Here is a 25,103-nt window from a genome sequence, read left to right on the forward strand (position 1 = left end):
TACATTCATAATTAAATTTAATATAATTATAGTAAGTCTCTATAATTATAACAATTTATATCTATTACATATATAGCAATTATATTATATATAATTATATATCTCCTCTTTTATATATACTTAGCAAGTATTTCTATTTATATAATCTGCTTAATATATTAAAATTGGATTTTTTTCAACTGATGAGTGAGGTGTGAATTCCTCATGAATTCATTTTCCCTCCAAAATGAATGCATTTAATGAATAATGCATAATTATATAAAATTCATATTTAATATATTATTAAACTACTTATCAATTATCAATCAAAAATATTTTTAATGATAATAATAATAATAATAATAATAATAATAATAATAATAATAATAATAATAATAATAATAATATACTTCTACTTAATATACTAAAATTGTATTTTTCTCTAACTAATTGAAGTGAGGTGTCAATTTTTCATAAATTCATTTTTCTTCTAAGATAAAAGCACTATTCTCTCTTCTAAATTTATTTTACAAAAATATCTTTATTATATTTATATTACAATTAACATTTAATGAATAATGTATGATTATACTAATTTAGAAAAATATATTTATTATAATTATATAAAATTAATATTTAATGCATTATCAACTAATGAAAGCAAGGTGTCAATTCTTTATGAATTTATTTTGTCTCCAAAATAAAAGTACTATTCTCTCTTCTAAATTTATTTTAGAAAAATTAAAATTTCATGCTGAATATAGGTGGCAAGTAAAAAAAAATTAGCAAGTTCATGGAATCAAATCATATTTCTATAACATATATAAGAATGTATATTTTTATTATATAAAATTTGTATTTCTTCACTTCATGATGGGCGTGACATACTTCTTAGCGTGTTTCTTAATTTGTTTTTTATAACTCATTGAATACAAATTATTATAGCAAATTAATTATATCAACTAATTGATTTGATTATGTATTTAAATATCACACGATTTATTATAATTTATATCAATCAAATAATTGTAATTTATTATATCAATTATTTTAATTCATTAATTTATAAGGTACATAATAACATAGATGATTTATTACTTATAATGATTAAATACAATAAATACATATTAATTTAGTTAAAAAAATCATTGTCTCCTATGTTTTCCTATTTATTTTTTCTAATTCATTAAATCCAATTAATTATAATAAATTAATTATATTAACTAATTAATTCAATCAATTATTTTTTAATTTATTTTTTGAATTCAATAAATCAAATAAAATTAATTATACTAATTATTTGTAATGAATAATTAATTTGATTAATTCTTAAAAATATTTTTGTTTAACTTATTTTATTTATTTAAATATAACTAATTAGTTATTTAATTTTATTAGGATAAATATCAAATTTTATTTCTAATATAAAAATACAAAATTTCATTCATTTTATTTTTATTTTACCACTATAAAAAATCATATATGTTAGAAGAAAACATCATTCATTTACCAATTACTCTTTCATTGGGTAGCTTTTACAACAATTCTTTTTCTTCCTATGAAGTGTCGTCACAAGAAGGTAACCATCATGGATACAAATCAGAACACACTCTTCAACTCCCGTGCTCATCATTCAGAGCAATATATGATATGTTATTCATTAAGCATTTATAGACCATGGTGTTATCATGTTTGCATAAATAAATAAAAAATTCGTAATTAAGTTTAAGTCATTTAACTATTTGTGTGGTATATTGTAGTGTAAAATTACTTTTAATTTGTGTTGTACAATGATATTATGGTTTAATTTAAGCTTTTATTTTAGAATTGTGTTATGATTTTATCTCATCATTTTTCTTAGATATTAAGTTAATGTATTTTTATTTATTATTATTGAAGCGGATGTAATATAAAATTTGTAAAAAAAAAAATTCATTCAATTTATTTTATTATAGTCTTCTATTCTTCTATTTCTTTTTATTTTTTTATTCATTTTATTTTCTTTTTAAATATCATATAATTTATTATAATTTATACAAATTAATTAATTATAATTCATTATATCAGTTAGTTTAATTCATTAATTTATAATATACATGATAAAATATATCATTTGTTACTTATACGTTTATTTTTTTAAAATCTAAATCTGAATAATTATATTTTTATTTTTTGTTATGAACAAAATATTATTAATAATGAATAATAATTAACCACTCATACTTTTAATCAAAGTGATTGGATGATTTTTATATTTATTAATATTAATTATTGATTATTTTTTCATAAATAAATTATATTATAATTTGATGTTATTTCATAATTGATTAATGTTCATGAAACTATGTTACTCTAAATTTTATATTTTATAAATATTTTATTTAAATATAATTTTTTACCATAAAAATGTATTATTTTTAATAATATCATAATTTTATTTATTTAATTATTCTAATTGAATATTTTATCAAATACTAATTAAAGTCATTCTTCCATTTGCTTTTACTAATCTATTATCTAACTATTATATAAAATTAAAATCGTATTAATGAGTTTAATATTAAAGTTAATTTGGCTTTTTATTATTTAGAGTATTTTTCAATCAATAATTTTATACTCTTTACTTTTTTTTTCAGTTTCATTTTGAATTTTAATTTAGTACTTAAAGGTAGTGAAATTCCATTAATACTGAAATAAAGTTACAAAAGTTACAAAAGGGTTCATAGAGTAGAATAAGTAAAATAATGTGATACCCACATTGCAATATCCAAATGAAACAACTTAGGATTTAAAATTTTTATCTTTCTCTTTCTCGCCGTTTATTATATTATCTATTCTATCTATTCTATTATATAAAAATCGAATTTTTACCTTTAATGATAGAATCAACGTAGCATGCTTCTGCTTTATTTTGTTTAACTCATTAAAGTCAATTCATTATGATAAATTAATTATATCAATTAATTGATTTGAATAGATATTTAAATATCACACAATTTAAAATTATGTATATTAATTATTTGATTTAATTTTTATTATATATAAATTTAAGAAATAAATTAAAATAAGATAATTTATTACTTATTTAAATTGAATACAATAAATATAAATTAATTTAGTTAAAAATTTAATATTTTCTAATCTTCTATCTTTTTATCACTTTTGCTATTTTAATTTTATTTTCTTTGCTTTTTTTTATGTATAATTTTATTTTATATTAACTTTGTTTATTTAATAATAAAATATACTCATATTAATTCTATCATGTAATAGAAGTTTAACCCAAGTTCAAAATGCTAAAACAAAAAAGAAAACAGTGGATATATGATTAGAGAAAAATGTATAATAATGACAAAATATACTAAAACTGGATTTTTTCTCCAACTAATAAAAGTGAGGTGTTAATTCCTCATGAATTCATTTTTTCTCTAAAATAAAATCACTATTTTCTTTTCTAAATTTATTTTAGAAAAATATATTTATTATAATTATATTACAATTAACATTTAACAAATAATGCATGATTATACTAATTTAGAGAAATATTTTTATTATAATTATATAAAATCAACATTTGATACATTATCAACTAATAAAAGTGAAATGTCAATTCCTCATAGAATTCATTTTTCCTCCAAAATGAAAGTACTATTCTCTCTTCTAAATTTATTTTAGAAAAATATATTTATTAGAATTATATTACAATATTACAATTAGCATTTAATGAATAATGCATAATTATAATAATTTAGAAAAGTAAAATAAAGTCCAGTAATTTATCTTCTGACCGCACACGTGTATAGAATAACTTTTAAGAATGAGTCATGTATAGTAAATACGGTTGATAATTGTAAAAATGTATACTAACATTGATATAATATTATTTCACGTATATGTTTTGCAGGCATCAAAGAAAAGTGTTGAGTTGTTTTTTAGTAGATTTAGATTATTTATTGTTTATTAAAGAATTTTATGCATTAGAATTCTCTAATAATTTCTTATTTATTTTGAGCTAATTTTGATATGTTCTTACTTGACAGTAAAATAATATATAAAACTTTGTTGGTGGGTCTAAATATTATTAAGTTATTTATGGTCACATTGAGTATATATGTTTGGTTTATTGAAGAAAGTAGATTACTAAAACCAATTAATAACTATTTTAGAGTTAATATATTTAACACTAGCTTAAGAAAAAACCAAATAATACATAACATGTATATTTTTATTAATCAAATTATTATAATTTAAATTAATTTTAACAAAATAATTTAAAATTATAATTTCAATTTTATCACGTGCATAGCACGGGTGATTAAACTTGTTATTTTATATACTTAAGCTTAGTTTGGTAAAAAAAAAATTTTAAAAGTATAAAATTTTCATTTTTTGTGTGGTAAATAATAAAAAAAATTATGTGTTTGTATTTGTAACTTTTAAAATATAAAGTATTTTTGAAAGTATATAAAGTAAAATTTTTTAAAGATGACTTATACTTATAAAAAAAAGTAGTATTATTAGTTTATTATTATTATATAATATATATATACAAACAACAACAACAACAAAGCCTTGTCCCACTAAGTGGGGTCGGCTACATGAATCAAACGACGCCATTGTGCTCTGTCATGTATCATGTCTATAGAGAGACCGTTTACATGTAGATCTCGTTTGACCACCTCATGGATAGTCTTCTTAGGTCTTCCTCTGTCTTTCGCCCTTTGTCCATCTTCCATCTCATCCACCCTCCTGAATGGATGTTCTATCGGTCTTCTTCTCACATGTCCAAACCACCTGAGATGCGATTCAACCATCTTTTCCACAATGGGTGCTACTCCAACTCTCTCCCTTATATCTTCATTCCTTATTTTATCCAATCGCGTATGACCACTCATTCATCTCAACATCTTCATCTCTGCCACACTCAGCTTATGTTCGTGCTCCCCTTTAGCCGCCCAACACTCCGTACGATACAGCATAGCCTGTCTTATAGCGGTGCGATAGAATTTACCTTTAAGTTTTAAAGGCACTTTTTTGTCGCATATAAAACCAGATGCACTCCGCCATTTTGACCAACCTGCTTGGATCCTATGATTTACATCCTGTTCAATCTCTCTATTATCTTGTATGATGCACCCAAGATACTTAAAACTTTTAACTTTTTCTAGAATGTTTTCTCCAATCTTCACCTCTATATTGGGGTTTTCCCTTCTCAGACTGAACTTACATTCCATATATTCCGTCTTGCTACGGTTTATGCGTAGACCATACACTTCTAAAGCTTCTCTCCATAACTCCAACTTCTTATTTAGGTCTTCTCTTGACTCTCCCATAAGGACGATATCATCGGCAAAAAGCATGCACCATGGCACAGGCTCTTGGATGTGCTCTGTGAGTACTTCCAGGACTAATGTGAAAAGGTATGGGCTTAAGGATGATCCCTGGTGTAATCCTATACCAATAGGGAATTCTTCCGTCACACCACCTTGAGTCTTCACACTAGTTGTGGCCCCATCATACATGTCTTTAATTGCCCGAATATATGCGATCCTTACTCTCCTATTTTCTAAAACCTTCCATAAGACCTCCCTTGGTACCCTATCATACGCTTTTTCCAAATCAATAAACACCATATGTAGGTCCCTTTTACTACTACGATACCTCTCCATCATCCTTCTTAATAGGTATATCGCTTCAATGGTAGATCTTCCTGGCATAAATCCAAATTGATTCTCTATTACTTGTGTCTCTTTTCTCAACCTCCGTTCTATCACCATTTCCCATAACTTCATAGTATGACTCATAAGCTTAATCCCTCTATAGTTTCCGCAACTTTGTATATCCCCTTTATTCTTGTAGATAGGTACCAAGGTGCTCTTTCTCCACTCATCAGGCATCTTCTTTGACCTTAAAATCTCATTAAAAAGCTTGGTTAACCACTTGATGCCTTTTTCTCCAAGACCTTTCCAAACCTCAATCGGGATATTATCAGGTCCTATTGTCCTGCCATTTTTCATCTGCTTTAAAGCCTCTTTTACCTCGAAGTCTCGAATCCTTCGATAGTAGTCAAAGTTTTGATCTTCTTCCCTTATGCATAATCGACCAAGACTCGGAAGAGTCTTCTGTCCCTCATTAAATAACTCGTAGAAGTAACTCTTCCACCTTTCATTAATCTTCATATTTTATATATATATTAAACTATATAATATATATATATTAACTATATATATATAATATATATATTAAACTATATATATATATTAACTATAGATTAAATATATTTTAATATATTACACACTAAAAAAATTACATGTTAGTAACTTAATATGTATAAATTATAATGTGTATTATAATATATTAGTAGTAATTAAAAAATAAGTTTAAAAAACAATAAAAGCTTATAAATATATAAATAATAGAAAAGTTATTGAAATATATAAGTTTGGACTAATGTAAAAAATCATAACTATAAAAAAATTATTATTTTGACTTTTTCTATGACAATAATAACCATTGAATAGACTTTTTAAACAATAAAAATTATAAAAACAAGATGAAAAACGAATTTTTAACAGATTATATGATTGTATATATTGAAAAAGAGAATGTTTCAAAAATTATTCCAAATGATAAGTTGATAATTTTAGTTATATGAAATATCGCAGAACAAATTTAAAAATACCAAAATCTTAAAGTATGTAGTTGAATGTTGATTTTTATATAATATAATTATTAATTTTGATCTATATACTATAAATTATATTTTGTTGACTTTTTGTTATATTATATTTTAATTTATTTTATATTTAATTTAGTCCTCTTCTTATAAATTTTTGGATCTGCCACTTATATTTATGTCTTTTATAATATTTTAAATTTTAAAAATTATTTTACTAAATACAATTATTATTATTTGTACTTGTTGAAAGTTATTTTAAATTTAATTTTTTAAATATAAATGTTACCATTTTTTAAAAGATATATTTTAAAAGTTACTTTTATAAATTACTTTTAAAAAGTAAAAATTTTACTAAATTAAACTTTAGTTTGTAATTTCGTTTTATCATTTAAAGTTTAAAGTTTAAATTTTTTTACGTAAATAATTTTTTTAATATTTAACAACATGATTATTTAGATAAATTTGAATTATTAGATAATCAAAACTACACAGGATGAAGGCCAATAAGAGCATGAAGTCGTTTTATTTCACTACAAAAATATTCAACACCCAACACAGATAAGCCACAACCACAAACTACTCCAATCAGTCAACCAAGTCAACCCCTTCCTTACCATTTGTTCCTTCAGATCTGATCACTTCTCTTCAGAGACATGGCTGCAGAAGCTGTTTTGTCTTCCGTTCTTAGTGTTGTTTTTGACAGGATGTCCTCCCCTGAAGTTGTTAACTGGATCAAAGGGAAGAAACTTACTCAGAAGCTGATTGAAAGGTTGAAGACTAATCTTTATGCTGTTCAGGCCTTTCTCATCGACGCTGAGCAGAAGCAGATCAAGGAGAGAGCTGTCAAGAACTGGCTTGATAGTCTCAAAGATGCCATGTATGTTGCTGATGACTTGCTGGATGAAGTCTTCACCAAAGCTGCCACTCAGAAGGATCCAGGTACCTTCCTCTCTGGTTTCTCTCGTTTTCTCAATTTGCAAGATAGGGATGTAGCAAACAAGATGGAGGAAGTCATTGATAGGATAGAGTCTCTTGTGATTCAAAAAGACACTCTTGGTCTCAGAGAGATTCCTAAGGAGAACATGTCATGGAGGATCACTACATCTCTAGTTGAAACATCTGATATATGTGGCAGGGAAGAAGACAAGGAGGTCATAGTAAAACTGTTGTTGGATGATAATGGTGATGATGATACTGGTGGTCATAGTGATGTATCTGTGATTCCCATTGTGGGCATGGGTGGGATAGGAAAGACTACTTTGGCCCAAATAGTTTACCAAGATGGCAAAGTGAAGGAGAATTTTGATTTTCAAGCTTGGATTTGTGTGTCAGAAGAGTTTGATGTTTTCAAGGTCACCAAGACTATAATCGAGGCAATAACTTCAAGTTCTTGCAGCTTGACGGATTTGAATTTGCTTCAGCATGATTTAAAAGAAAAGTTGTCAAGGAAAAAGTTCTTTGTTGTCTTGGACGATGTATGGAGTGAAAGTTGCGAAGATTGGGATAAACTTCTAAAACCTTTTCGAAAAGGAGTTAAGGGAAGTAAAATTCTCATAACTACTAGAAGTAAAAGAGTAGCTTCTGTGGTGCAAACTGTCTCACCTTATGAACTAAGCTTATTGTCCGAGGAAGATTGTTGGTTAGTGTTTTCAAAACACGCACGTCTCTCAACTGGTTTTATGGAGAATCCAACCTTGAAAAAAGTCGGCAGAGATCTTGTAAAGAAGTGTGATGGATTGCCCTTGGCAGCTCAAGCCCTTGGAGGCTTATTGCGTGGAAATTCTGATATCAAGTATTGGAATTATTTATTGAAGAGTGATTTCTGGGAACACTCCGATGATAAGATAAAGGTTGTTCCTGCTTTAAGAATCAGTTATTACTATCTTCCTTCGTATTTAAAGGAGTGCTTTGTTTATTGTTCTTTGTATCCCAAAGACTATGAGTTTAGCAAAGATGAATTGATATTGTTATGGATGGCAGAGAATTTTTTGCAACCAGCAGGAAAAAAGACTCCAGAAGAAGTTGGTGATGAATATTTTGATGAATTGACTGCGAGATCATTTTTCCAACCTCATAAGATTCGTGAAAACAAGTTTGTGATGCATGATCTGGTGCATGATTTGGCAATGATATTTGCTGGAGAATTCCATTTCAGAGCTGAAGAGCTTGAGAACGCAGTTGAGGTTGATATTAAAACTCGCCATTTGTCACATAATGCCAAAGGCAATTATCCAATCTCAAAACTTTTGGAAGTTTGTGACCGAGTAAAACACACAAGGACATTTCTTGGGCTCAATTTGAATTCACAGATTCCTTTTAACATGGAAAATGCACCTTGTATCTTGCTGTCAAAGTTGAAGTACCTGAGGGCTTTGTCGTTCTATCGCTTTCCTCTTGAATCATTGCCTGATTCAATAGGCGAGTTGATTCATTTGCGTTACTTGGATTTGTCTTACACCGACATGATGACATTGCCCGATACACTTTGCAACTTGTACAATTTACAAACATTGAAGCTGGTTGGATGTTGGAAACTAACAGCCCTTCCTGTTAGCATGAAAGATCTTACAAACTTGCGTTACCTTGATATTAGCCTGACTCGTTTGCATGAGATGCCGGAAGGCATGAGCAAATTGACAAGTTTGCAGGTTTTAAGCAGCTATGTTGTTGGGAAGCGTGAAGGGAACAAGATTAATGAATTGGGAGCACTTGCAAATCTACACCAAACAATTTTCATTCGCAAATTGGAGAATGTGGTCAATAGCAGCGAAGCTTTGGAAGCAAAAATGTTTGATAAGGATGGCATTCAATCTTTGATCTTGAACTGGTCGACAGATAAATTGCGAGAATATAGTTGATTCCCAAATTGAAAGAGATATACTTGAAGAGTTACGACCTCATAGTAATTTGAAACAACTACAAATTTGGGGTTACAGGGGTACAACATTTCCAGATTGGGTGGGACATTTTTCTTACCACAACATCACCCAAATAACACTGGGTGGTTTTTTTTCGGGTTATTTCAAGAATTGTTGTATGCTTCCTTCACTTGGACAGCTGCCCTCTTTGCAGCACCTGGAAATTTCAAAGTTTGAAAGGCTTCCTATTGTGGGTGCTGAGTTTTACCGAAATGATGAATCTTGTCTGGAGACTCCATTTCCAATGCTTGAAACTCTTAGATTTCAGTCAATGCCTTGCTGGGAGGAATGGCGTTCATTGGAGTTGAATTCATTTCCTCGACTTAGGGAGCTTATCATAAGGGATTGTTCCATGTTGAGAGGAGATTTGCCAAATCAACTACCATCTTTGCGGTCACTTCGTATTGAGAATTGCGAGCAGCTCAGTTGTTGTGTTCCAAGAGGTCCTGCGATTACCTCTTTACGCATAGAAGGAAGCAATGAAGTGAGAATTGAGGAGCTACCTCCTTTGCTGGATAAGCTTTCAATTAATGGAAAGCATCAAGCGGAGTCGGTGATGGAGGCCATTACGCACACCCAACTCACTTGCCTCACATCTTTATCCATCTCAGATTATTTATCCACAGCGTAGCTTGAGATCTCTTACCATCAGCTACTGCGAGAAACAACTCAGCTGTGTAGCATTGCTGTTTCATGGGCTTACTCATCTTTATATTGAAGGTGAATGTGAGAGTGTGAAGTGTCTCCCAAAGGAAGGTTGGTTGCCTGCCACCCTTGAGTATCTCAGACTGGATAGCATTAAAAGTGTGGAGATGTTGGAATGCAAGGGACTTGCCCACCTCACCTCTCTCCAACAATTATCTATTCATTTTTGTTACAATTTGGAGAACATTGACGGAGAAAAGCTGCCTGCCTCTCTGTTACGACTCACCATCTATGGAAGCCCTTTGCTGGGTAAACGGTGTGAGATGAAGGACCCGCAGGTTTGGCCCAAAATTTCCCACATCCCCGCCATTTATGTTGATAAGAGATGGATTTGGTAATCCAACAACTTCAACAGGTAATTCTTTCTATCTCACACAACATTACTCTATGTTGCTGACTCGCTAGTTTTTCATTCGTCATTATTATTGTTATTCTTCATTGTTATTAATGTCTTGTATCATTCATACAGCTTTTCCAACAAGAGATAACTTGTGCAGTTACGATTTTGCTTTTCATGCATCCATAATATTCAATCATTCTAATACTCACAGGAATTCTCAGAAACAAGACAATCATAATAACTGCAACAGAGGAAGGTTCTTCAGGAGATAAGGGTAGAAAACAGAGAATGGAATTCTCACCATGATTGCTTTCATATAAGTGGTTAAGAAACCTGATGATAAAAGTGGTATGGATGGCTGAACTTCAAATCATTTCATGAAAATTTGCATATTACCTGAGAAGGAATATCTACTTTATAATGTTGGAATAACTTTGATTACTCAAAATATGAAAATTTGTATGTGGTGGATGAAACTTTCTTGCAGAAAGCAACTTAGCAACCAGGGACAATAATGGACACAATCCAAGAGATTCAAGAGTGGCATGACACACTGATTGATACAGAGAGGAGCCCCAATGAACTTCATCAACTGTTCTTGGACATGCCTGTTTTGGTCCAGCCGGGGGTCTGCGGTGGGTCCAGCCGTTCCAGTTTGCAAGGAAGCACCAGAAGAATACCGGAAGTCCACTTTCATTGCATTCATAATATTGATCATTTTCATATTGATTTTTGTCCAGTCACCAAAAAAAAAATTGATTATTGTCCTTATTTACCTTTTGAATTTCGGTTCATGTGTATGTTACACTCAAATTCTTCCAAACCATCTGATAATAAATTTCAGGCGCATGAACTAAAGTTTAGCAGATAAATTTAGTTTTGCTTTAGTTAATGGGATATTGATTGGTGGCTATGAACAAATTGGACTAATTCAAAACCTTATCAAGAGAAATCAGGTCAACATATTCTGTCACTGTGTCACATAACCATTGCATTGTAAAATAATACCTTCTTTGTTTTTCTGAACCTACGCTTTTCAAGATTGAGAATCTCATGTTCATGGTCTGGAAGGTTATACTTGTAGTGAAATAAGAGTGGCAAAGATTCACAAATGAAAAGTATAGGCAATGCAGAATATTTAAGTGGTTAAACAATGAAAAGGGAATGAATTAAGATGATGATGATGAAGACAATCTTGAAGAATGCCATCATCTGTCCACTTGCATTCGCTAACCTTCTCCATGAGTTGACAGCAGCTCCTTATTATTGGGGTTTAATTCATCCATAGCCACTCTAATCTCTTTTGAATGCATGTATTTTGTTTTTTGGGATTTAAAAAATTTTCTTTACATGTAACACATGCTATAAATATTGTTGAATTACCTTGCTTGGAATTTATATATTGGAGGAATGAGATTAGTTGTTTTGCACCCATAAACGGTTAAACCTATGGTCTAAGATTTGTTTTTTTCTCTATTTTCTTATGCATTGTTGATTAAGAATTGCATGTTTTGTTAGAAAAATAACAAAAATTAGTCAATAATGCAGCAACAACTATGTTTATCCCACTTTATAAGTGAACAGTTGAAAGTTTCCAGCTCAAACCATCAAAGAAGAGAAGCAATTAAAAATAGGAATATATTACCAATGCATCAACCAACTGTTTAAACGTATTATTTACTCACTGTAAACACTAAACACTATTTGCATCTCTTTTTAGTTTTTACATATTATAATAGATAAATAGATATTTCAAAATATAACATGTACAATACAAGTAGTGGAAATTTATTATTATTATTATTATTATTATTATTATTATTATTATTATTATTATTTTGCATGATGTTCAAAATCACTAAGCTACGGTTTTATGTTGCAAAAATTCCATAAATATCATATAGAAAACTATTTTTGATACTTTTATTTAATTTGTAATATTGATTAAAACTAATAACCTATAAATTAAAATGTTGCATTAGCTATTAATCACATTAATTTAGGTTAGGATCGGATGGAGAGTATTTTCACAGAGAAAGCTCGAGTAAAGTGCAGTTTTTTAAATGATGCAATGTGATTCCGAATTATGAATTTCGTCTAACTGTATTTTTATTGATAAAGGACCAAAAAGTACTTCCGTATCAAATTACTTAATTAGCTAGTGTGCATGAATAAGTTCTAAAGTATACAGTGTGATTCATTAGATATTTTTACTTTCTTATTCTTTCCAAATTATAAAGAGAACGAAAAAAGGATTGTAAGAATAGCTCAATTGAATATATTGAGGATACAAAAAACAAAAGGAAGAACAACAGTCAGAGTTGGTTACTAATGTTGTGTTATATACCAAGAATACAACAGAGAACAAATGGTGCCTAATGTGGTGCATTTCCTTCAAGCTACATTTACAAGTTCAAACTGATCTTTCATCTGCTACATCATGAAGCATGATCATTGTTTGTGATTCCTATTCTTGAGGTTTCCTTGTTGAATATTTGGTGATGTATTCTCAAGAGTAGTACTCAGATGATGAGCAAAGGTGCGGCGCTGAGTCTTTTCCTGGAAGTTCTTGATGGTGCCACTGCCATTGTAAGGTCTCTGACTATGAGGAGTAGCCTTTCTTGATTCAGATTGTATCTGTGGATCCTGAAAGTATAAATTACAATTAGAAAAATTAAGAGTGTGTTTGGTTTGCGTTTTTATTTTCTATTTTCATTTTCAGGATCTTGTGAAAATGAAAGAGAAAATAGGACAGAAAACAGAATTTTGTTGTTCTAAGAACCAAATCAAATTTTATAAGGACTCAATTATCCGGAACCGCATGGAGATTAAGAACAATATTTTTAACCAAACAAAGCTTGAGGAGAAAATGGGAATGAAGATTATATTATTATTGCAAACAGTTTAAGATACCTTCTGTGTCTCCTTGTTTGATTCTTTCCTTTCCTTGTAAAAATCAGGTAGTGGCCTTGCTTTGAAGCAAAAACTTTGGCGAAGTTTTCTGATCTCTGTCTCTGCTTTTTCCTGCAAAATGAGGGGATTGAATGATTTGGTGCTTAAACTGAACTGAGGAACTAGATATTGTTCATAGTAACAGACACTTGGTATTAAATTTTATTTGTCATCCAACCTTGAGTTTTGTATGAAGTTGCACTTTTTGTGCCTCATTGGCATTGAACTTTTCTTCAAGTTTCTGAAATTGATTTAGATCAATAGAGAAAGGAAAGGCAAGTAATTTAGTAACTCAGTTAATTAATTCTCATTTTTATTTGTAATAAGGTTAATTAAAGCTGATAACAAACTAAATTTGATTGATGGCAGAACCTTCTTTCTTCTTGCAGCCCTTTCTTCTGTCCTCAAGCTGAAAGGTGAGGATATCATTGGGGATCTCATTTTATTTCTGCATTCAAGTAGAAACATTGTAAATACTAATGTAAAGAAGAGTATTCACAAAAGCCATAAAACTTCTTTAAGCCAGAGATAGGTTGTGTAAATTTGTGGTCCTTGAAACTAAAGATAGCATGTTTCAACTATTGACAAACTCTACATTATGTCTGGCATGGATAACATTTGAACATAGAAACAATCCAAATCCATATAGCACAATGAAAAATCTTATAACACCTTCAATCAGAGTGGAAATGACTTACTCTGTTGAGAGCAAGTGCCATTTAGAGCTGGCTGTATTTTTGCCTGTGCTTGATAAATCAAGAGGAGTTTTGTTCCTATGGTTTAACAAAACTCAAATGCACCTAATCAGGATATAAAAACAGTTTTACATCATAATTAACAACTTATTAGAATTAGGTACCTTTTCTTTTCTGTTAATGGGGTCAATGCAGAATGCATCGGCATCTCCTTCTTATAAGTCTGCGTTTAAAAGACAACACTTTAACACCATAGAAATATAGATTGTGAAAGACATGGCAAAGAATCTGACAAACCATAGTTGGTGTTCTTAGAGGAGTTAATGATGCATCCTTTGAAGCCTTTGAGGAACCAGCACTAGCTCTTGCACTTTCAAATTTCTTCATGACTGATGCAGTCAATCTATTAAGTTCTCTAATCGGCGTAAAATTGACCGACTTGTAAGGAGTAGATCTTCTTTTATCAGCAGAGCTTAGTAATGAAGCATGCTTGTTGCTGCTGCTAGTTGGGGTAGCAGCAATATTACTGTTATCTCTCTTTGAAGAAAGAGTAGCTGCTGTTGATTTGATTGGTGTAGAAGCAACTTTGGAGGTTGCATTGCTCTTTAGCAATTTGAAGGAAGAAACTGGTGGTTTCTTCTTGCTAACTGAAGGCAAAATTTCTTGATCATATCTTGAACCCTGCTGAAATAATCAAATATTAAATCAATGTTATGATCTTGATTCTTAAACAATCAAACCAAAGAATAAAACACTAAGATTAAATTTTCTAAAAAGACAAACATTGTGAACCAAGAAAGTAATATCAATAACCACCTTCAGTAATGGTGTCATAATTGGAGTTGTTTCAAGGATCTTTTCAGCATCTTCATTTTGGCTTTGCAATTCAATCTTCATTGAATTCCCAACCAAAGGTTCTTCTTCCATCTTTGACACAGCTTCTTCTACCTTGTTACTTTGAGGCAAAATAGTACTACTTGCCTCTAAATCCGAAACTGAGTAATTCCCATTGGCACTGATAATGGAATCTTGTTCTTCTTTGACAACCAATCTAGTGCTTGAACTTCTTCTCTCTGAATTATCATCAATAGCATTGTTTTGTGCAACATCATTGTTTGCAACTTCGTCGACATGCTCATCTTCATTATTGTTTTGTGCAGCAGCATTGTTTGCTTGTTCGAGCAATGCTGCTGCAGCCGCCTTTTGAGCGGCGAGTTTCTTGTAGTGAGCTTCAAAGAAGGCCTTCTTCTGAGCAACTGAGCCAGGCCTTGAGAACCTCTCTGCCTCTTCGACGTAGCGGTTGTGAGAGAAGCTTGACCATTTCTCCCATGCAAGAGATTCTGACATGAACCTCCCAAAGGAAACTGATGATTGCCCCAATGCATGAATCGGGTTTCTCTGAAAAGTTTCACAGTTTTTTCAAGGTAAAACACCTTCATACAACATAGAGAAGAAAAAAAAACAATGTCTTTTCAAGTTTTCATGATTAATTGCACCCAATAATATCATGCATGTGAAAACCTAACTCATCAAATGATTAACAAAAAAAATAATAAGCAAAATTCATGGTCCATGAAAAATCAGATATAGGGTTCCTAAGCAAAGATTTGCAATTTCAAGCAGTTCATATAATGAGAAAAGAAATGAATACCAGCTCGAATTAGAAATTTTCATCTTCTGTTCCCATTCTTTCAAAATCACATGCATTCAAGTGAAAATTTAAGGAAAAATTTAGGTTAAAAAAAGGAAAACAAAGAAAACAGTCAAAATAGCAAAAGAATAAGTAGTTTATTATTGATCAATTGCACCCTAAATTATCCAAAAAACAAAGAAACTAAGACAAAATCTGCAAGCAGTTAGTGAAATAAGAAACTAACACCAGCTAAAACTAAAGAATGAGAATATAATATGAGACAAGTTCTTGAATTAACCTCATTGGCTTCATTGATAATCCCAGAAGCATAACAGAATGGTTGTTGCATTTGCATGAGACAAGCTGAGTCCCCCATGTTTTTCAGTTTCACTACGCAACGTAGTAACTATAACCTGAGAAAGGTCCAAACTTTACCACTAACAATAACAAATTATAATCATAATTAATATTACTATGATGATATATGATATGATATGATGTGATTCACCATGTTAATGTTAGTAGTATTATTCTTCTATTAATATTTTTATGCTAATGTGGCCGTTTGTTTTGTACACATTCAAATTTGAAATTCAAAATAATAAAGGCATTCTGTGTCCAATACGATGTGGAAAAGCTGACACAACTTTAACATATTATAAAATAAATAAATTAATTAAAAACAAGATGTGCAGTGAGAGCGTCGTGTGTAAACTTTTACAAGTTTGCAAAGTATATGTGTAGGGCCCACTAACAAAACGGTTGGAAGAGGAGCCCAAGTTTGGGCCCACATATTTGAGAATTGAGACAATTAAAAAAAATGAAAGAAAATTCTCTAACGGCTATGTTTGAATTTGGTGAAGCTTGCCTTCAATTCAAATAAAAAATGTTGTTGTGGTTCAACTTTTCAACCTAGGAAGAGAGTTCTTTGATATGGATGTAACATTTTTTCAAGCCTCGTATTAAAAGGGTTTTAAGAGAAAGTTGGTGGCAACTACAAAGTGTCAAAGTTGTAGAAGGTTAAGATGTAACAATGCTGAACCACAGTTAGTTGCAACATCGCCTTGGTGAAAATAACTAGCTTAGGATATTGACTAATTTATCTATGGATGTCTATAGTTGGTAATTTGAAAATAATATATAAGCCATTTTGATGCATATGTACTAGAAGGAGTTTGTAGTGTGGATGATTTGCTAGAGTTGAATGGTAATGAGATGGAATATTACGAGAATAGATTCTAGTCATTTTTTTAAGTGGGACAAAAAAAAATGTTTTGCTAAAAAATAGAATCGAGTAAAGAATAAAAATTTTTACTAAATTTTTTTAAAACATATGTTCATTGTACATGATTTTTTTTCTGTTGAATTTTCCTATTATAAAATAACAATGTCAATTTTGGTTGAAAGAAGATGTAAAAAATGATATATAATAAGATATCACAGTTTAACATTAATTTTAGAGAAAAAATTGAGAATTTTCTGAATAATTGTTGCTAGAATTGATGCATACGTAGCATCTTCAACTCTTCAAGGGATACTTTCATTGTCCTATTTATTATTTTATAATAATATAACGTTTTCACTTTTCTAATACATGGTACTCTAATTGTTTTTGGAGATAACGATCAAGGGATAGATGGATGAATAATGGGGATAGGGACACAGTATTTTCCACTAAGCAGCATTGATTAGGAGAAGGAAGAAAATAATATGAGAAATTAAAATAGATGGGAGAACAGTAAAAGAGGTGGAAAATTTTACATAAATGATACAAGGTGAGTTATTCAATGGGCAAAGTATAATAATACTATGTCAGAGCTCAAAATGCCTTTGTATCCCAAGGCATAAAGAAAAAGTGAAATGTATACATATTCTCACTCACCTATTCTGCATGATCATCCAAGTTGAACTTGAAGGTGCATGCTTCAGTCACTTTCTCTACATTACTAACGTTACATCTTATCATTTTTGGGTACAAAAATAATACAAGCACTCTCAAATTCAATAACAGAATATTAGTTTCTCCCTGTAAACTTTCTCAATCATTAATGTCCAAAGAAAACATCAAATGGGAGGCCTCTTGGATGGTCAACAATCAACATTGCTTGCTTGCTTTGTAGGAATGAACAATATAGGCTCAGTCAAGGAACATGCCTACTAATCCTTCAATTTGAACTGCAGAGTCAAATTCTGACCACCCGGCATTACAATATGGGAAAGAAAAGGATCAGAATGTTACAGAGGTACGTCGAGGCCACGGCTATGTCGGTCACGACCGTTCATTTCCATGAATCCTGTATGAACACTTCTTCTCCGTGTTCTATGGGGTTTTGCCCTTGATCCTCTTCTTTTATGACCTGAATACACCATATAAACGACAACAACGAAGCCACATCCGGAAAAGGCCCATAGGAATATCACCCAGAATCTGAAAGAGCTTGGCATCTCGTCTTTTGGAACACTATCCAAATCCTCAGAATCCTTTCTCAGTTGCTCAGAATGATTTACTGAGATATGATTGCTTATTGAATCAGTACTTTCATCTACAATGCCAAATTTCCTTGACATGCCGCTTTCTTCTGTTCTTTGATCCTCTTTTGGTGGGGATAAAGAATTCGCATTGGGGCATCTTCTCTCATGATGCAAAGTCAGTGCTTCATTAAGTGTTTTTGCACATTCAATGCTGAGCAGATCACGCTGAAAACCATCCTCATTGGCTCGATCAAGTGTCGATAGATCTGGTGGGTCTGGGAACTTTGCCCAGCATCTGTTGACCATGTCAACGTCCCGCCAATCTGCCTTGTCAAAACTCCAATTCCCAGTACCAAAACGTAACCCATAGTGAAAAACTCGATATTTGACCCCCGGTGCAGGTACATATCCTGGGTATATCAGTATCTCATTGTTTACAGTATGCTTCAATTTTAGCTGCATCAATAACATTACTGGTTATAGCGGTGAAGTTTCTTTATACTAGAAAGGAAGTAATTACATAGCATACAATACATAACACGACATGCCATTAGAGAGAAAGACATAAAGCAGAATGATAGGCAATGAAATGAATCATTTCAATCCAGAACTTTGACTATAGAGGCTCTAAAATCATGACAATGACCAGTTCTCCAAAAAACTTCACCTGTTAGGTGTAAGAGTTCACAGCTCAAGAATGGTTTTCTAATAAATAATATACCCTTTATCTACTTGTCTTATTTGCATCTAGATGCATGACGGAACACCCTTAAGTCAATCGCCACTCAACAATAGCTTTGTTTCAAAGTCTGCCACCATCATTTGTTTGAAATTATCAAACACTTTTCCCTTCTTTTCTGATAGAAGAATGAAAGAGTTTGTTTGAATTAGTTGTTGCAATATTCACTCCCCCTAATTAATTCTAAACCACGAGTGTGTTTCTTCTTAACTAAGATTATTCAGTGTATGTGTGTGCAATTACATATGCTAACTCTATTTTGGCTATCTAAAAAACCAAACATAAGTTCGATTCATGTTTGTTTACTAGATTGGTCTTCGCTAGTGTTTGCAGAGAACAATAAAAGTAAACATGATTGCAAAAGGTATGCTTATATTTATAGATTCAAAGAAGCTACTACTGAATTTTGAAAATTGTGTGGTTGGTGGCCAAAACATGTAGGAGCAATAGCTACCCAATTCAAAGAAGACGAACAAAAACGTTTGTGTTCATATGCATCTTAGTTACTCAATAGCAAATGATCTCTAGCAAAGAGCCAAGCTACAGAATTGATTAATGCTTTAAAGGCTTAAGGAGGAGATGCTGGACCTTAGGTTGTATTTGTAACACTATGGAACCCATAAGCATAAACAGGTCAGTAGAGTATGCATAACAAAGTATGTAAAAAGTAAGAGAAAATACCTCGGCTGCTCCAAATGAGTAGCCATACATCTCACTGATCCAACCAGATTCATATATGTCTCCTGTTATATTTCTTGCATAATGAGCTCTATCAGCTCGGACTTCCTCAGTTTTATGTAGCCATAGCAAAGCGAATTTCCGAAGATCATCTATGTGCATAATGATTACACCACCAACCTTGTCACAAGCCTCAGGATGGCTAGTGTGCAATTTGGCAAGCTCGTTGTCACAGCCAATGAGGTAGCTACCAATAACAGGAAAAAGTAAATAAGTCACCCCGAGGATGCAAGAGAAACAGACATCATGAGAAACATATATGGATGGATTCATGCAAACTCTAGTCATCAAAATCGCATCTCCAGGAAAACAAAATTAACAGATCCCATAAACATAAATCAACTTCGGCAAGCTTACTCATAGGGAGTTGAAACTGGACGGCCACGAGCAGCCTTGAATTCCCATGGTGTAATCGGGCCTCTCAAGATCATATCAGCATCAAGAATCACTATGAACTCAGCATCAATATTTGCATGGTTAAGCCAGTGAAGTACAGCAGCAGGTTTATTAATTGCTGGATACCTAAAACAAAGAGACAGAAAATCATGTTTTTTTTTCCTATAATCTAAATCATACAGGCGAGTGAAGCATTTAATAGTGGTAGGCTCTCAATAACAGCACATAAAGAGTTGAGGCACAAGAGATCTTGTATATAATTTAGGTAATCAAAATCAAACATGAATTGATATAACACAGACTAAGCAGTTCTGCAGTACTAAATAAATATATGAAGATTATTTGGACAACATCTGAGGGTATCCTGAAACAATAATAGAATAATCCATAAACCATAATTTAGAATACCAAAATCAAGCACAATTTTGATATAATGATCACATATAGCTGACTTCTGAGAAATAAACACAATTGAAAAAAAAAAAAAAAACAAAGGGGAAAAAAACGCAAACTAATGTAGATAATGAGCTTCGTCATGGCATATATTGTTTCAGTTAGAATTTGAAGATAGTCATTGGTCATAGTGATGAACCACGGAGATTGAATTTGATCTAAATTAGTATCCTTAAAATAATTATACCACAAAAGTTAATTCTTTGCTTGTTCCGTGCCTGATTTTGCAACTACTAATGATAATCACTTCGTCCAACAAAGTCAGTCAAACTGTAAATATCAGTTCAGACATGACAAGCAACTAACAGGAAAAAGGTTAGAACAGCACAACTTGAATTGAATAGCAGAGATACATAATTACCAGTCTCCTGTTAATGGATGTCGGCTCATAGAGGGAACATAATGGGTAGGAGCCAGATCATGGCCCTTATATTGCTTCAAGTCTTCATCTGTGCAGCTAAGAAGTCTAGTGATATTTCCTGGCTGCCCACTCAATCGGAAACTGTGCATAAGTCCTACTGTCTGCCAATCAAAGTATGTGGTACATTCTGTGGAAAAAACAGTATGAATTTTAGGTTGCGGCTTCTCAGCATCAAGAGCATTGTCATCTTCTTTGGTATCCTCCATCATTTGTAAAGTAGCAGGAGTTGGATATTTTGGCTTCGTTAGTTCAGCAAAGGCTTTGCTTTTCAAAAAGTTCAAATATTTAGACCAAGTAGGTTTAGGACAACCATTTGCTGCATGCTGCAGCAGAAGACCCTCATTTATAATATTTATGCACTCTATACTTAGAAATAGTCCTCGCCTTCGATTAGGGTCAAGTTCCATCTGCCTTACCTGCAAGAAACTTTCTATTTTCAGCAAAACTTGGGAAACCAATGCTAAATTTATTGTGCCATATATTCAGTATATTAGAACTAAAGCATTACGCATTTATCATTATTATTATTAGTTAAACCATCACACGTAAATTTCCTCCCATAAGTATACTTGTTTACATACCTCCCTGGGATAAGGGGGTTCTGGAAAAAGACGGCCACATTCATAAACAACTCCATCTTCATGGTGAGCCAATTTATTAAATGACCAATTTCCTACACTAAATGGAAGCCCATAGTGAAGAAGAATCGGTTCAATTCCCTCCCGAGGAACGTAACCTGGGTAGATCATCAAGTTATCATTGATCTTGTGCCGAAGTCCTATCTGTAAACAGAAGGGTGGAATCCAACAGTGTAGATTGAAAGAAGAAAAGAAAGCAAAGAAAATAATCAGCAAAAGTTGAATAGTCAAGCACTACAAATGGAGTGCTAAATGGTTTGAGTAGAGTTTAGTAAATATAATAAAATAAAAAATTAATTCAATCATTTTAAGGCAATGAATTTGACTCACTTCAGCAGCACCAAAAGAGTAGCCATACATCTCACTGATCCATCCTTTCCCATAGATGTCACCAGTTATGTTTGTTGCCCAGTGTGCCTTATCTTCCCTCACTTCTTCTGTTTTGGAAAGCCACAATGGTGCGAAAGCTCGGAGGTCATCTATATGAAAGGCCAAAAGCCCACCAACTTTGTCGCAAAGTTCTGGGTGTTTCGTATGCAGTTGAGCCAAAATATTGTCACAACCTCGTAAGTACCTGAAGAAAGAATTTTGGAATATGGCAAGTTTCAATGATAGTGCCTGAGAAAGAAACACACTACAAATTTATAGTTTTTTTGTGCTTGAAGATACTTAAATGCATTTCATAGGTTCAAGCAAAGCACCCTAGTTTGCACTTTGAACTTTCGATTCTCTTATATGTGATACATTTAAAGATGAGATACATATAAAAGACCTAGGCATCCCAAACTCTAATATTTTCATAGTATACGTACTGCCGCGTGTTAAGGCGCACAATGCCATTATCATCATCCTTCTTCTACAAATATGTTCAACTGGTAGTGGGAGGTATTATCTAGCTTCTAACACTCTTATTATTATTAAGGGTGAGTTTGTGTGTTTTGATTTACATTTAAAGGCAAGGAAGGGAAGTGCTCCTACTGTAAAGCTTAATCCATTTTACACTATGAATAAAAATTCCATAACAAATTGTTAAAGGGAAAAGGGAGTAAATATATTGAATGAGAAATGAGTAAGAAATTAGTGATTACCCATAATATGCGGCAACAGGTCTTCCTTTCTCTGCACCAAGCTCCCAAGGTAAAATTGGGCCTCTGATTATCATGTCTGCATCCAGAATGACAACCCAATCAACATTTTTTGCATCTTTACTATGTTTGAGCCAGTGCAAAACCCCAGCTGGTTTGTTTATTGCAGGGTACCTGAATAGCGGACATAGAGTTAATATCTCATGCTCATATGACAGAGGAATTACTCTTCATTTGCAAGGAGGTATGAATGTGTTTGATTCGGCACAATGAAGCAATAAAACTCAAAACATTTGAACAGAGAACAGCAGAGAGCACAAAACTTTTCCAAAATACCAAAAGTACAACAAAAAAAACACATCGATAATGTAGCAAGATCAGTAAACAATACTTATCTAAGACCCTTCACTAATTGCTGAAAAGAGTAAGCTTAGAGATCTGAGTTTCAACACTCAGAAGAGATATCAGCAAACTTCTTACAAACCTCATAAGATGTCACTACTCATTGAAGCACTTTTAAAACAACAAGTAGGAATTCTACCAATCAAAACTTCTATAAACACAAATCTCTACCCTTAGTTTAAAAGAACAATTTAGCTACGACAGCAGCCCACAATCCATTTCAAGAACATACACATCCCAACATAAAACATACCTAAGAAAGAAGAACAATACTAGCAGCTATCACATAACTATACATGCGACACATTGTTGCAGAGCTAAAAAAAAAGGATGTCCTACTAAACAACATAGGCCAATCAATCAGAAACTAAAGTCAACGGCACCATTAGCATTCATTCTCAACAAAACACATCAATCAATCTACATTCAGGTCACAAGGCAAAAACCTTATCATCCTTCTCATTGTGCCAAGGTTCACCTTCTAAACTCAAACATATACATATACTAAAAGAACGAAATAACAGATGATTTATCCTCTAATAAATGCATCCTCCTAATCATCTTCCTAACAACTTCAAACCAAATGCCTTTTGATGTTTTCAAATTATTCAATGCATTTGAATATTTTTCTAGTTCAGAAATTACGAGGATAATCAGGAGAGTATATGTATCATCATTAATCAAGAAATAATACAATGCTTGCTTAATTAATATCTTTGAACACTAAGTGATTGTCGATGTAACCTAAAATTGAGAGTGATCAATTTTACCAGTCACCACCAGAACTTAACTTGAACACTAATTGATCGTTTCAAAAGCTACTAGATTTGGATAACTTCTACCACTAATCACACCATCACATCAAAAAAAAAAAAAAAGAAGATTACCAGTCACCAGTTCTGGGATGCTTGCTCATAGAAGGAACCTCAAACGTTGGCGCCAAATGCATCCCTCTATAGTTCTTCTTCTCCTCATCCGTACAACTCAGGAGACGGGTTATGGGCCCGGGCTGCTTGGCCTTCCTGTAACTGTTCATGAGCCCAACCGTCTGCCAGTCGAAGTAGTTCTGACACTCAACAGAAAACAGCGTGTGGAGCCTCCATTCATGCTTCCTCGCCGCTTCGCTAAACCCAATGCAAACCACAATTCCCACTAAAAAAGAAACAATTAACACTCTCGCCATTGTTTTCTCCTCTGAGCTAGATGTGAAATTGGTGTTTCCTGAAGCTTGAAGATCTGGATTTCATGCCTGGCTTGTTGTTCTTGTTGTCAAGTCAAAATTGAAGCGTTGAGATTTGTATTTATAGTATTGAATTTGCTACTATAAAGTATTGAATAATTGAAGAGTTCAATTAATTGCCTACGATCTACAATAGTAGTAATTAATTATTGTTATTATGAATCTGGAAAAACGTGTTGTTGGTAATGGTAACGCTGGCTATACTGTGAGATTAACAAGTATACGATCGCCAAAGAAACTTTTTGTCACTCTTGCATTTTTTTTTTCGATTTCTATAATTTTTTTAAAAAATAATTGTAAATAGAAAATAGACGTTTATTTATTTAAAGTATTATAATAAAAAATAATTGCGAGTCAAACAAATTCTAAGAATTTCATAATTTAACATACCAAATAAAACATTATTATTTTAATGAAAATTATTGAAAATAAATACGATATTCAATCTATAATACTTTAAATAAGTTATTTGCATAATCCAAAACAAACACAAACGTCATAACTCATAAGTTTAAAACAAGCTCTCTTTTATAACCAAAAGATAAATAGAATATATTTTAGTATATATTTTATATATTATTTTTATAACTAAATCTAATTAATTTTTTATGTCGTTAT

General features: G+C 31.8%; 4 protein-coding genes across 7 annotated transcripts; 2 read left to right on the top strand and 2 right to left on the bottom strand.

Moving 5' to 3' along the window:
• Positions 1-7,144: 7,144 nt before the first annotated feature.
• On the top strand, positions 7,145-11,497 carry LOC112716748 (putative disease resistance RPP13-like protein 1). Of its 2 annotated transcripts, none has more exons than XM_025768731.3 (3): positions 7,145-10,636; positions 10,833-10,969; positions 11,109-11,497. In XM_025768731.3, exon 1 carries the CDS (start codon positions 7,312-7,314, stop codon positions 9,514-9,516), a length of 2,205 nt encoding a protein of 734 aa, XP_025624516.1. In that variant the 5' UTR covers positions 7,145-7,311; the 3' UTR covers positions 9,517-10,636; positions 10,833-10,969; positions 11,109-11,497. The 2 variants fall into 2 exon arrangements, with proteins under 2 accessions (XP_025624516.1, XP_025624517.1); XM_025768732.3 differs by having other exon boundaries at positions 7,185-10,636; positions 10,843-10,969.
• On the top strand, positions 9,695-10,619 carry LOC140175777 (putative disease resistance RPP13-like protein 1). Its single transcript, XM_072204331.1, has 2 exons — positions 9,695-10,129; positions 10,188-10,619. The coding sequence occupies exons 1-2, from the start codon at positions 9,695-9,697 to the stop codon at positions 10,617-10,619; spliced, it is 867 nt and encodes a 288-aa protein (XP_072060432.1).
• A 1,379-nt stretch (positions 11,498-12,876) lies between the features above and the next one.
• Positions 12,877-16,482, bottom strand: LOC112716749 (uncharacterized). 3 transcript variants are annotated; one of them, XM_025768735.3, is made up of 9 exons: positions 16,200-16,480; positions 15,085-15,666; positions 14,566-14,949; positions 14,433-14,491; positions 14,272-14,346; positions 13,946-14,021; positions 13,752-13,814; positions 13,535-13,645; positions 12,877-13,267 (listed from the first exon to the last, which is right to left on the bottom strand). In XM_025768735.3, exons 1-9 carry the CDS (start codon positions 16,275-16,277, stop codon positions 13,073-13,075), a joined length of 1,623 nt encoding a protein of 540 aa, XP_025624520.1. In that variant the 5' UTR covers positions 16,278-16,480; the 3' UTR covers positions 12,877-13,072. The 3 variants fall into 3 exon arrangements, with proteins under 3 accessions (XP_025624520.1, XP_025624519.1, XP_025624522.1); XM_025768734.3 differs by having other exon boundaries at positions 14,566-14,952; positions 16,200-16,479; XM_025768737.3 differs by lacking the exon at positions 14,272-14,346 and having other exon boundaries at positions 14,566-14,952; positions 16,200-16,482.
• A 1,163-nt stretch (positions 16,483-17,645) lies between these two features.
• LOC112716753 (peptidyl serine alpha-galactosyltransferase) lies at positions 17,646-24,783 on the bottom strand. Its single transcript, XM_025768740.3, has 8 exons — positions 24,133-24,783; positions 22,847-23,017; positions 22,089-22,332; positions 21,702-21,902; positions 21,061-21,536; positions 20,208-20,372; positions 19,794-20,037; positions 17,646-18,829 (listed from the first exon to the last, which is right to left on the bottom strand). Exons 1-8 carry the CDS (start codon positions 24,426-24,428, stop codon positions 18,137-18,139), a joined length of 2,490 nt encoding a protein of 829 aa, XP_025624525.1. The 5' UTR covers positions 24,429-24,783; the 3' UTR covers positions 17,646-18,136.
• Positions 24,784-25,103: the final 320 nt, after the last annotated feature.

Source organism: Arachis hypogaea, chromosome 10, assembly GCF_003086295.3.
Source record: "Arachis hypogaea cultivar Tifrunner chromosome 10, arahy.Tifrunner.gnm2.J5K5, whole genome shotgun sequence".
NCBI lineage: Eukaryota > Viridiplantae > Streptophyta > Magnoliopsida > Fabales > Fabaceae > Arachis > Arachis hypogaea.

Bases quoted from the DNA above. Each gene is read 5' to 3' on its own strand.
- LOC112716748 (XM_025768731.3), top strand. From the start codon at position 7,312: ATGGCTGCAGAAGCTGTTTTGTCTTCCGTTCTTAGTGTTGTTTTTGAC.
- LOC140175777 (XM_072204331.1), top strand. From the start codon at position 9,695: ATGCTTCCTTCACTTGGACAGCTGCCCTCTTTGCAGCACCTGGAAATT. The intron at 10,130-10,187 runs GTGATGGAGGCC...TATCCATCTCAG, and splicing joins GAAAGCATCAAGCGGAGTCG to ATTATTTATCCACAGCGTAG.
- LOC112716749 (XM_025768734.3), bottom strand. From the start codon at position 16,277: ATGGGGGACTCAGCTTGTCTCATGCAAATGCAACAACCATTCTGTTAT. The intron at 14,347-14,432 runs GTACCTAATTCT...GTTAAACCATAG, and splicing joins CCATTAACAGAAAAGAAAAG to GAACAAAACTCCTCTTGATT. The intron at 14,022-14,271 runs GTAAGTCATTTC...ACTTGAATGCAG, and splicing joins TGGCACTTGCTCTCAACAGA to AAATAAAATGAGATCCCCAA.
- LOC112716753 (XM_025768740.3), bottom strand. From the start codon at position 24,428: ATGGCGAGAGTGTTAATTGTTTCTTTTTTAGTGGGAATTGTGGTTTGC. The intron at 23,018-24,132 runs GTAATCTTCTTT...TCCGCTATTCAG, and splicing joins CATCCCAGAACTGGTGACTG to GTACCCTGCAATAAACAAAC. The intron at 22,333-22,846 runs GTAATCACTAAT...TTCTTTCTTCAG, and splicing joins CCTGTTGCCGCATATTATGG to GTACTTACGAGGTTGTGACA.